Source organism: Pseudophryne corroboree, chromosome 9 (assembly GCF_028390025.1).
Source record: "Pseudophryne corroboree isolate aPseCor3 chromosome 9, aPseCor3.hap2, whole genome shotgun sequence".
In the NCBI taxonomy this organism is placed as follows: Eukaryota; Metazoa; Chordata; class Amphibia; order Anura; family Myobatrachidae; genus Pseudophryne; species Pseudophryne corroboree.
Genome location: NC_086452.1, coordinates 252883635 through 252895740, shown reverse-complemented (window position 1 = coordinate 252895740; position 12106 = coordinate 252883635). Strand labels below are relative to the sequence as shown.

Below are 12106 nucleotides of genomic sequence, written 5' to 3'. Positions count from 1 at the left end.
AGGCAGACATTTGGCACCCCCCTCCCCCACACACACCCCCCCCCCCCCCAAAAAAAAAAAATACAAAATAAAAATCACACAAAAAAAACAAACCCTATGAGACTAAAATAATCAGATTATCAAAAAGTTTTTGAAAACGGGATACTACTGGACAATATTACGCTATGTGCCTCAAATGCCCTATGCGTCACATGACCCACCAGCGTGTTCAATTACATGCTCCTCTGTGTGACCCCATACATTGCACTATATCATAACACTTCATCACTGCGCTACTCCCCTATCCACTGCACTACATCACTATACTACATCCCCTAAACGCTGAACTACATCACTACACTACATACCCTATATGCTACACTACATCACTACACTACATCCCATTATATGCTACACCACATCAGCGCACTACATGCCCCTATATACTGCAATACATGACCACACTACATACCCTATTTGGTACACTACATCACTGCACTACACCTCCCTATAAACTACACCAAATCCCCCCATCTGGGAGGCAAAGCAGAGGTTGATACTGCTAACTGGGCGCCTATAGCTTGTACGGTGCACCGCATGGTAGTCGCAGCATTGCATGGCAAAGAAGAGAGTGTAAGACAGTAGCCGACATGGGAGAGATCCCAGGTACTGGAGCTCACCTGCACAGCGTCGGAGCCAGTTGCGGGCAGACAGATGGGTAAGATACATTGCCCCGGGAGCTGTCTGCTGTCTCACTGTAGCAGCACAGCACTGCCGGTAAAAAAAACAACAACAACTGCTTCTCTGTAACTCATTGACGCCCCCCTCAAATCCTTCCCCCCCCCCCCCCCCAGTTACGGCCCTGAGCATGTGCAGATGCTTGCTCATACACATATCCTTATTGCGCCTTTTATGTATGTATGTATTTATGTATGTATGCATGTGCAGATGTGTGCTCATACACATATCCTTATTGTACTTTATGCCTGGCGTGATAACTCTTCTGTCCATATTTTGATACTTTTTCCTTAATTGTGCTTCTTAGTTCACATAAAGTGTACTACGTACTTAGGATTCGTTATTTGTTTGGCAAAAAAGTGGCAAGTAGAGCATAATGAGGCATGACTCGTACTGTACCCGTCTTTTACCTCTTAGGGTATGTACACACAGTGAGATATTTTCTTTCGATTTTGACCATATAGTCAAAATCGCAAGAAAAGTTAGTGCAGATCGCAAGGTGAAAGTCACCTTGCGATCCCGATTCGATCCCGATGCGCGGTCCCGCCAGGTCGGCATCGCAAGAAAAGATAGACTGTGCTGGCAAGTCAATCCTTGCTAGATCGGTGTACTATCTAGTTCATCTCACATGTCAATGACATATCACATAAGCCCAAATCTCACATAAGCCAAAATTTAAAGCACACAAAGTCCATATCTCAAGAAAAGTTAGTCAAAATCTGTGCTATCTGGGCTCCAGGGAGTTCAAGGGAAATCGCAAGTGAAAATCGGGCATAGCAAGGATCTCACCGTGTGTACACACCCTATCACAGACTGCAGACTGTTCAATTTTACTACTTTTTTCCCTCAAATCTGCATTTAGCTTTGTGCCTAGGGGCTAATTAGTCGGACGCCACTTCCATGGTGTAGAGCCATGTGTATGAATGTTCGAGTGGCGTAACTAGAATTTTTTTCCCCCAAGCCAAATCAATTTCTGGTCCCCCCCCACCCAGTTGCCATCAGAAAATGTAAAGAATTTGATGTGGCCTTGCTAAAAGGGGCGTGGCTTTTCTGCAGGAGGTGTGGTATTGCAGGAAAACACTACCTTATACCCTAGTTTTACAACCTGCACGCCCAGGCATTGGCCACCACAGGAAAAAAAACTAATTCTGATTCATGCCTCTTACATTATTTGTCATTTTTGCTCCTTATAATAATCCACTTAGACATTTTGCCACACACCGCAATGGCCCTTAAACATTATGCCACACACTGTAATGCCCATTACACAATATGCCACACACCGTAATGCCCCTGACACATTATGCCACACACCGTAATGCCCGTTAAACATTATGCCACACACTGCAATGCCCGTTATACATTATGCCACACACCATAATGTCCCTTACACTTTATGCCACACACTGTAATGCCTGTGACACATTATGCCACACACTGCAGTACCCGTTATACATTATGCCACACTCTGCAATGCCCGTGATACATTATGCCATACATCATAATGCCCCTGAGACATTATACTACATACCGCAATGCCCCACACTGTAATACCTGTGATACATTATGCCACATAACATAATGCACCTGAGATATTATACTACATACGGCAATGCCCGTGATGCAGTATGCCACACACCATAATGCCTGTGACACATTATGCCACACACTGCAATGCCCATTACACATTATGCCACACACTTCAATGTCCATTATACATTATGTCGCACACTGTAATATCCGTGATACATTATGCTACACACCGCAATGCCATTACACATTATGCCTCACAGTAAGACTTCTAATTACTTTTAAATTACCTGCTTGTTGCCAGGGGTTTCATGCTTGTTGGCAGGGGTTTCATGCGCTGGGTGTCACGTTCGTTGCCAGGGGTGTGTAATACTCATTGCCTGGGATTTTCATGCTTCGGTGTCATGCTCATTGCCAGGGGTGTGTATTGCTCGTTGCCAGGGGTTTCATACACTGGGTGTCATGATCGTTGCCAGGGGTTTTATGCACTGGGTGTAATGCTCATTCCCAGGGGTTTCAGGCACCGTGTGTCATGCTCATTGCCAGGGGTGTGTATTGCTCATTGCCAGGGGTTTCATACACTGGGTGTCATGATCGTTGCCAGGGGTTTTATGCACTGGGTGTAATGCTCATTCCCAGGGGTATCAGGCATTGTGTGTCATGCTCATTGCCAAGGGTTTCATGCACTGGGTGTAATGCTCATTGCCAAGGGCAGTGCTTGTTGCCAGGGGTTTCATGCACTGGGTGTCATGCTCATTGCCAGGGGTGTATAATGCTTGTTGCCAGTAGTTTTCATGCTGTCTGTGTCATGCTCGTTGCCAAGGGTGTAAGGATGCCACCAGTGCTACTCAGCGCTACAGTATGCGCTCCCGGCACTTCCTGGCTCTGTCAGATGCTAGAGGTCAAGTATGACCTCTAGCATCTGTCTCTTGAATGGCAGAGGCCATTTTGGAAGGGACATTTAGCAGATTGACATGCGAACAGCTAGTTCACATGGGAATATGCACTGAATCAGCGGTGGCGCACCCGCAGCCCTGTGCCTCCAAGCCTCCGCAGTGGATGCGGGGGCTGTAGTTACGTCACTGTAATGTGCAAGGACTAAGATGCCCAGTTTGAGCATCTTCAGATGCTCCAATACCACTTGGTGCATTTTTCGACGCCAGCATTGGTCACATCATCTATACCTGCAGCAGTCCCATGCTAGGTGCAGATTCAACATCTGAGTATGTCAACCAACGTTAGCAATGAAGTATCTTTCAAAGCAACCACTTTCAGATACATGCCCGAGACACTCCAATAACACTCCCATAAGATACAGCATCTCCGCGTGTCTGAATATCCATCCCCTGTCATCGCTAATCAATGCTCATTACATTTCTAATACATTTCAGACACCATGGGGTATATTTACTAAAGGTCTATTTTTATTGATTTTAATTGATTTTGGGCATCTAGGGTTAAAACTAGGGATGTGCGCCGGCCCAAATCATGGGTTTTGGATCTGTATCTCCTTTATGTTTTTTTATCTGTATTGGCTTTGCCAAAACCGCCCTTGCAGGTTTTGATTTTTGGATCTGTATTTTTATTAGAAAAGTCATAAAAACTAACTAATTACAGAATTTTGGCCTGTTTTTGTTCCTATAGTATTCTTAACCTCAATAACATTAATTTCCAGTCATTTCCAATGAATTTTGACCACCTCACAGCTCACAATATTGTTCACCAACATGCCTGGATGGCTAAACTAAGCAACAGAGCAGCGGCACAAACATGCGGCAGCTATTTCTGTTTAAAAATGTTTTACAAATTAGTAACGTATTAGCAGTAACCAATCGAACTAACTCGCAAGTACTATCAATAGAAAATAATCCAACACATAAATTTACTGAAAATCTTGTGTAGCATATCATTGCGGATTGTATATTGGGGGTAATTCTGAGTTGATCGCAGCAGGAACTTTGGCCCTCATTCCGAGTTGATCGGTCGCAAGGCGAATTTAGCAGAGTTACACACGCTTAGTCTACGCCTACTGGGAGTGTATCTTAGCATCTTAAAAGTGCGAACGAAGTTTACGCAATATTGCGAACAAAAAAAACTTAGCAGTTTTAGAGTAGCTCCAGACTTACTCTGCCTGTGCGATCAGTTCAGTGCTTGTCGTTCCTGGTTTGACGTCACAAACACTCCCAGCGTTCGCCCAGACACTCCCCTGTTTCTCCGGCCACTCCTGCGTTTTTTCCGGAAACGGTAGCGTTTTCAGCCACACGCCCATAAAACGCCGTGTTTCCGCCCAGTAACACCCATTTCCTGTCAATCACACTACGTTCGCCGGTGCGAACAAAAAGCCGTGAGTAAAAATCCTTTCTTCATAGCAGAATTACTTAGCGCAGTCGCAGTGCGAACATTGCGCATGCGCTCTAAGCTGATTTTCACTGCGATGCGAAAAAAAAGAACGAGCGAACGACTCGGAATGAGGGCCTTTGTTAGCAGTTGGGCAAAACCATGTGCACTGCAGGGGAGGCAGATACAACATGTGCAGAGAGAGTTAGATTTGGGTGTGGTGAGTTCAATCTGCAATCTAAATTGCAGTGTAAAAATAAAGCAGCCAGTATTTACCCTGCACAGAAACAAAATAACCCACCCAAATCAAACTCTCTCTGCAAATGTTATATCTGCCCCCCCCCCCCCCCTGCAGTGCACATGGTTTTGCCCAACTGCTAAAAAATTTCCTGCTGCGATCAACTTGGAATTACCCCCATAGTGCAGGTCGCATACAGTGCGGGTCCGATACAGTGTGGATTGGATACAGGCAATGGGGATGGAATGCTGGCCCGGCAGTCAGTATACCGACACCAGGATCCTGTCCGTCAGAATGCCGGCAGTGGGGCGAGTGGGTGCACTTTCCGGCTCTCTGTGGAACCTCACCGGCCCACCAGCCCTTCTGGCATATGCCAGAAGTGCCAGATGGTCAGTGTCCGGCCCTAGCTGTATGATATAGTCACACAGAAATGTTGGTCTGGGGTCAGGAGGATGTGAAAGTGAAGAAAGACAAAATATAAGAGGATGTAATTGGGTAGGATAGCTTATGAAGGTTATGTTGGCAGTCCTGGAATCTGATAAGCTTGTCTGAAGGTGTGAGTTTTCAGGGAATACTTGAAGGTTTGTATAGTCTTATTGTTCATGGGAGGGCATTCTACAGAGTAAGTGCAGCCTACTCTGTGGAATGCAATAGCTCTGTTCAGGGGACAAATGAAATGTGAAATCTGGTAAGCCCTTGCTTAATAAATGCTTATTATGGGGGGAATTCAATTAAGGGCAGGAAATTTAAAAAAAACACCACAGGGTTTTGCTACTTCAAATGCAGGACTGAAAAAGTAACGAAGAAATCACTGCACCTTTTTTCTCGTGCCTGATTCTGATTTTTCCTAAAATCATTAATAGGAAAAATCACCGGGACTTTCTCTGGGACCCTGGCACCACCCCCCATCCCTCGAATACTAATTAAGCAATTGGAAGTTTCCAATTAGCTTAATTAGTTTGTAATTACTCACCTCTTGAAGTGGTGTCTTCTGTAACCAGTGTTGGGAGACGGATCTTCTGTAGCAGCGGTGAGTATAGAAATGTGTGTTAGTGTGTGTGAGTTTGTGTAAGTGTGTATGAGTGAGTGTGTGTGTGTGTGACCCCCCACCCCTTCCCGTGAGGCAGATAGCTTGGAGAACTATATCTCCCAGCAGCCTTGAGCCTCCCAGCAGCCCCCGTCCTAGTGTAAAGATGAAGGGTAGACCACCAAGAGCTGCAGAGACTACCAGACCAGAGCCGGATTAAGGGGGGGGGGGGTCCCGGGGACACGTACCCCGGGCCACCCTTTCCAAAAGGGCCCCCTGCCACACCACAGATCGGATCTTTCTTCAATCCGATCTGCGGTGCTGCACTCACGAGCCCCGGCTCACCGATGCCCTGTCCCTCCTCCTCCTTCAGTTCAGCATGCGGCGCACCAATGACGGAGCTGCATGCTTGCTGAGCCGGACAGCAATTGGACAACTGAGCCGTCGCTCAGCTGCGCTGTCTACAGCTCTAAGAAGAGTGCTCTAACAGGTGTAGTCAGGGCAGCTGAGCGACGGCTCAGCTATCCAATTGCTGTCCGGCTCAGCAAGCCTGCGGCTCAGTCACTGGCGCGCCGCACGCTGAACTGAAGGAGGAGGGAGTACCCCAGGCCTCCCGGGGCCTTAATCCGGCTCTGTACCAGACCAGTGAGCGTCTTTATTTTTTCCTTTACATGCACCGCAGGATTTTCAGCACTGAAAACCCCATTATTATTTTTTAAAATTTGATACTATGGGTATCAGGAGCATACTTGCGGTATTCCAAAATTGGGCGCAAGACAAAAGTTTTTTTTACCTTGCTAAACCTCACTCCCAATTGAATTCCCCCCTATGTGTGAGTATATAACGTATTTGTAATGACTATGTGAATGAGTTATGACACATCTGTGAGAGTAGATGTATTAGATGTGAGTTATATGATGAAAGGGAGCATGTGTGATAAAGACAGGAAATTGAGCATAACATGCACTGGAAAAACGAGGCTGTAATATGTTATTCATTGTATTCATTGTCTTACACACAAGGGTGTGTCCAGGCAAAACACCCACTATATTAAATATTCTCAGCTGCATTTATATTAACACTTTGTTACCTAGTTGTGAGTTTCCTGTCTGGCTTGATCAGATTAAGCATTTTTTTTATTATACATAGAATATATATATCCGTATTTCACTTACTCATTGCTTCTGTCAGTACATGAGTGAAGCTCTCAATGTCATCTTCTAGGTTTTGATGTGGTTTCAATGGTACAACAAGATACCCATAATGCTCCTTATTACAGATATACATCTGAATTCCTAGAAAAGATACAGATAAGAAAATTTAAGGCAAAGGATGCATTGTTTCACATAAGTACACCTCTGTTCTAGGACTGCACAATAATAATGTTTCTGTGAGAGACTGAAACAGACGTGATTTTATCAATGAGAAGTGTTGTGTTGTATCTGGACACTCCTAGCTTGCTTATTTCTGAGGCAAAGTCAAATCAGACAAACCTGCCATTTGTACATTCCAAAGGTACACATTTAGTTTTAAAATTGTATGTAAATAGCTGATTTTTTAGTTTATTTACATTTCTGCTATATACACAGTTAAAATGAGTCTTTAGCATCATATGTACTAATACAAACAACCACAAGGTGGCAGTGTATTTGATGCTTTAATAAAAGATTCTGATTCAGTTAATTACTAATACTGCATAGGTCTGCAAACTCGGTCCTCATGACCCCACACAGTGCATGTTTTGCAGGTCTCCTCACAGAATCACAAGTGAAATAATTAACTCCACCTGCAGACCTTTTAAAATGTGTCTGTGAGTATTTAATACACCTGTGCACCTGCCGGGTTACCTGCAAAACATGCACCGTGTGGGGTCCTGAGGACCGAGTTTGCAGACCTATGTAATACTGGTTTGTGTTTTGTAGGTGTGGTATGGCTGATCGATAGTCTCCTGACCGCCGGTCAGCATACCGACGCCGGAATCCTGGCAGCATACCAACGCCGGGTTTATACCCCGAAAAACAAAATAATCTGTAAGGTTTTATACTGAAGTGGTCTCATGTACTTCAATTTTCTAGCTGGATACTATGAACTGTCTTTAAGTTTTACATATGCTAATAAATAACAGATTGACTTCTCTGGAATTATGCATACATGAGTGGATGGTACATTCATCCTTACCGTGAAATAGTCTGTGGATTTATTCAGCCCTATAGATACAGTGGCAGACCAAGGCAGTATAGGGCTTTAATAGGCCCTACACACTCGGCGATGTGCAGCCGAGCTGCCCGACGGGCGACCCGGCGGCGGGGGGGCAGTGACGGGGGGAGTGAAGTTTCTTCACTCCCCCCGTCACCTGGCTCCGTAGACTTGCAGGCAAATATGGACAATCTCGTCCATATTGGCCTGCATGCACAGCCGACATGTCACCAGCGATGAACGAGCGCGGGGCCGCGCATCGTTCATCGCTGGTGCCTCCACACTGCACGATATGAACGTTATCTCGTTCATTAATGAACGAGATAACGTTCATATCGTGCAGTAATATCGGCATGTGTGTAGGGCCCATAAAGCCTAATTCAGACCTGATCGCAACAGCAAAATCTTTCTCTAATGGGCAAAACCATGTGTCCTGCAGGTGGGGCAGATATAACATCTGCAAAGAGAGTTAAATTTGGGTGGTGTTGCAGGTGCCAGGCACCATTTGTTGTTATACAGCCAAGACCTGCCGCCGGTAATGGAGAGGGAGTGGAAGTGCTAATGCAGGCAGCCGCACTGCCTGTGAGACCCGCCGCAGCACTGCCTGTGAGACCCGCCGCCGCACTGCCTGTGAGACCCGCCCCCGCACTGCCTGTGAGACCCGCCCCCGCATTGCCTGTGAGACTCGCCACCGCACTGCCTGTGAGACCAGCCACCGGCAATGAGGAGGGAGTGGAAGCGCTACTGCAGGCGGCAGCTCCGTTAAATGAGCTGTCGCTTCTCCGCCTGTGAGACCCGCCGCTGGCATTGGACAGTGAGTGGGAGCGCTACTGCAGGCGGCAGCTCCGTTAACAGAGCTGCCGCTGCTCCGCCTGTGAGAGCTGCCGCCGGCAATGGAGAGGAACTGGGAGCGCTTGTACAAGAGTGACTGCGCCTGGCAGGCCTGGATGCTGGATCAGCTACAGAGGTGACTGTAAAAAAAACAACAACAAAAAACCACACGCACTCTCACACACTCCCTGCCTAATGTGTAGAGCTCTCTTGCTGTAATACACACACACACACACACACACACACACACACACACACACACACACACACACACACTCTCTCTCTCTCTCTCTCTCACTCTCTATCTCTCCCACACTCCCTGCATAGAGTTCTGTTGCTGTAAGACAGACAGACACACACACACACACACACACACACACCACACGCTCATACTCATTCTTTCTCTCTCTCTCTCTCTCTCTCTCTCTCTCACACACTCTCTATCTCTCTCACACTCCCTGACTAATGTGTAGAGCTCTGTTGCTGTAATACACTATCTATCTATCTATCTATCTATCTATCTATCTATCTATCTATCTATCTATCTCACACTCCCTGCCTAATCTGTAGAGCTCTGTTGCCTAATGTTTAAAAAGGGACTCTGCTGCTGTAATGTATATAAGGGGGACTTTATCTGCCTAATGTGTAAAAGGGGACTCTACCTGCCTAATGTGTAAAATGGGACTCTACCTGTCGTACTATGTAAAAGGGGGACTCTGCCTGCCATAATGTCTAAAATGGGACTCTACCTGCCGTAATGTGCAAAATGGGACTCTACCTGCCGTAATGTGTAAAATGGGACTCTACCTGTCGAACTGTGTAAAAGGGGAACTCTACGTGCCATACCGTGTAAAAGGGAACTCTGCTTGCCGTACTGTGTAAAAGGGAGCTATGTGGCCATGCCCCTTCCCCATGAAGCCACGCCCCTATATTTTGGGTGCGGCATTGGCCCTGTTTTATATTTGGTGTGTGTGTGTGGAGGGGGGGGGGGGGGCGCCGATGCTGTTCCTTGCATGTCTAGTTACGGCACTGCAGTTGACAGTGGATATGGGTTTTCATAGGCACTTTGATTGTCCTGAGAATATGTAGACCCCATATGCATCAGGGTTGCATGCATCTATGTTGTGAAATATTACTCTCATTACCATTATTAACATAATCTGCGATTTGTGCTACAGTAGCCCTCATGCTGTTTTTTCATCTAGAAAGGATGGATTCTTTGACCTATTGAGAATTCGACATCCAGCTTCCTGTTGGTTGTTTGTGATTTTTTTTCCCTTGGACCATGGTCAGTAGGTAACCACCAGAGCTGAACTTTAGTATCTCAGAAGCCTTCAGGTTTTAGAAATGTAGTTATCTGGCGGTAAATAATTGTCCTTTATTAAAGTCACTCAGGTGCCCACTTCTGCCTGCAAAACGACGACTAAGGTAGGAATTCAATTAGCCAGCAGGATTACACCCGTGGCTTATTACTGGCTAAGTACCGTTCCAACAGGTTTTTCTCTAGCGGAGTAAATCAGGGTTTAATGCGCACTAACCCACTGATAAAAAGGCGGACCCAATGGGTTTCTACACACGTTAAACCCTTGACAGTGCTTTTTTGCTTGGGGACAGTAAAAGTCCACCTGCAGTAATTAATGCATTAGGTAATCCTTGCAAATTGAATCGCCTGGGTGTGATAATTAGCCATGGGGTTCAATTGAATTCCCCCCGTAAGAGTACCTAATGTAATCTTACTGTCTATTATGTCCCTGTCCTTGACATGTACCTTTGTTACAAGATGATGGTCATAAAGGGCTCATTTGGCCTGTGGCATACCTCTCAATTGTCTGGATTTTGGTGGGAAAGTCCATGTTTTTCACAGTTTTTCCCGATGTCCCACCCGCGGGTCGCATTGTCCCCCGGTGGGAGGGGCGTTAGGAGATCCCCCTGTCAATAGATGATGTGCGCATGCCCCGGCAGAGAGGGACAGGGGGCATGACCAGCAGCTCACTGAGCACTGTTCATGCCCCCATAATGACGAAAATAGGATTTTAATACCTACCGGTAAATCCTTTTCTCGTAGTCCATAAGGGATATTGGGAAAAGGTGGGGGGTGTATATTAGATTTTGCATACCTCCGAACATGTCCCATTCCATGAGGGACAAAATGCTCTATACCTAGACTTCCACTTAATATATGATTGGCGTTGCCTGTGTTGAACTATTTAATATTTAATGTATATATGGAGTGTTCTGAAAAATAGGATTTTAATTACCTACCGGTAAATCCTTTTCTCGTAGTCCGTAGAGGATACTGGGGTTTCATTTAGTACCATGGGGTATAGACGGGTCCACTAGGAGCCGCGGGTACTTTAATAAATTGATAGTGTGGGCTGGCTCCTCCCTCTATGCCCTCCTACCAGACTCAGTCTAGGAAACTGTGCCCGAGGAGATGGACATACTTAGAGAGAAAGATATAAAAGGATAGTGGTGAGATTCTGAACCAGCACACACAAAACAAGAGGAAAGCCATGCTAACCCAACTGGAAACAGGTACAGCAACAGCTGAACCAACCATACTTAACCAAGTAACAGTGCAGGAAGAACAAAGCATCGGGCGGGTGCCCAGTATCCTCTACGGACTACGAGAGAAGGATTTACCGGTAGGAAATAAAAATCCTATTTTCTCTTACATCCTAGAGGATACTGGGGTTCCCTTTAGTACCATGGGGAAGAACCAAAGCTCCCAAACCGAATGGGAGAGTGCTGAGGTTCCTGCAGAACTGATTGACCAAACTAAAGGTCCTCAGAGGCCTAAGTATCGAACACGTAGAACTTAGCAAACGTGTTCGAACCCGACCAAGTAGCTGCTTGGTAGAGCTGTAAAGCCGAGACACCGCGGGCAGCCGCCCAAGAAGAACCCACCGACCTAGTAGAGTGGACCTGTACAGATCCTGGAATCGGCAAGCCTGTCGTGGAAAAAACATGCAGGATAGCGAGCCTGATCCAGCGTGCAATTGACTGCTGAGAAGCAGGACACCCAATCTTATTGGGATCATAAAGAACAAACAGTGCGTCCGATTTTCTGTGACGAGCTGTTCTCTTTACAGACACCTTCAAAGCCCTTCCAAATACTTTGAAGTAGCAGAAGTGTCGGTAACCACCGGAACCACAAAAGGTTGGTTGTTTTGAAACGGCGACACCACTTTAGGAAGAAATTGCTGATGAGTCCTGAGTTCAGCTCTGTC

The 12106-nt window shown here is 46.1% G+C and overlaps 1 protein-coding gene across 1 annotated transcript in view; it reads right to left on the bottom strand.

Moving 5' to 3' along the window:
- The window catches only part of COLGALT2 (collagen beta(1-O)galactosyltransferase 2), a 265169-nt gene that overhangs the window by 81164 nt on the left and 171899 nt on the right, over positions 1–12106 (bottom strand). The window contains exon 6 of the mRNA XM_063940210.1: positions 7025–7144. Coding sequence (XP_063796280.1) covers positions 7025–7144 — 120 coding nt within the window. The remainder of the gene's footprint in view (positions 1–7024; positions 7145–12106) is intronic.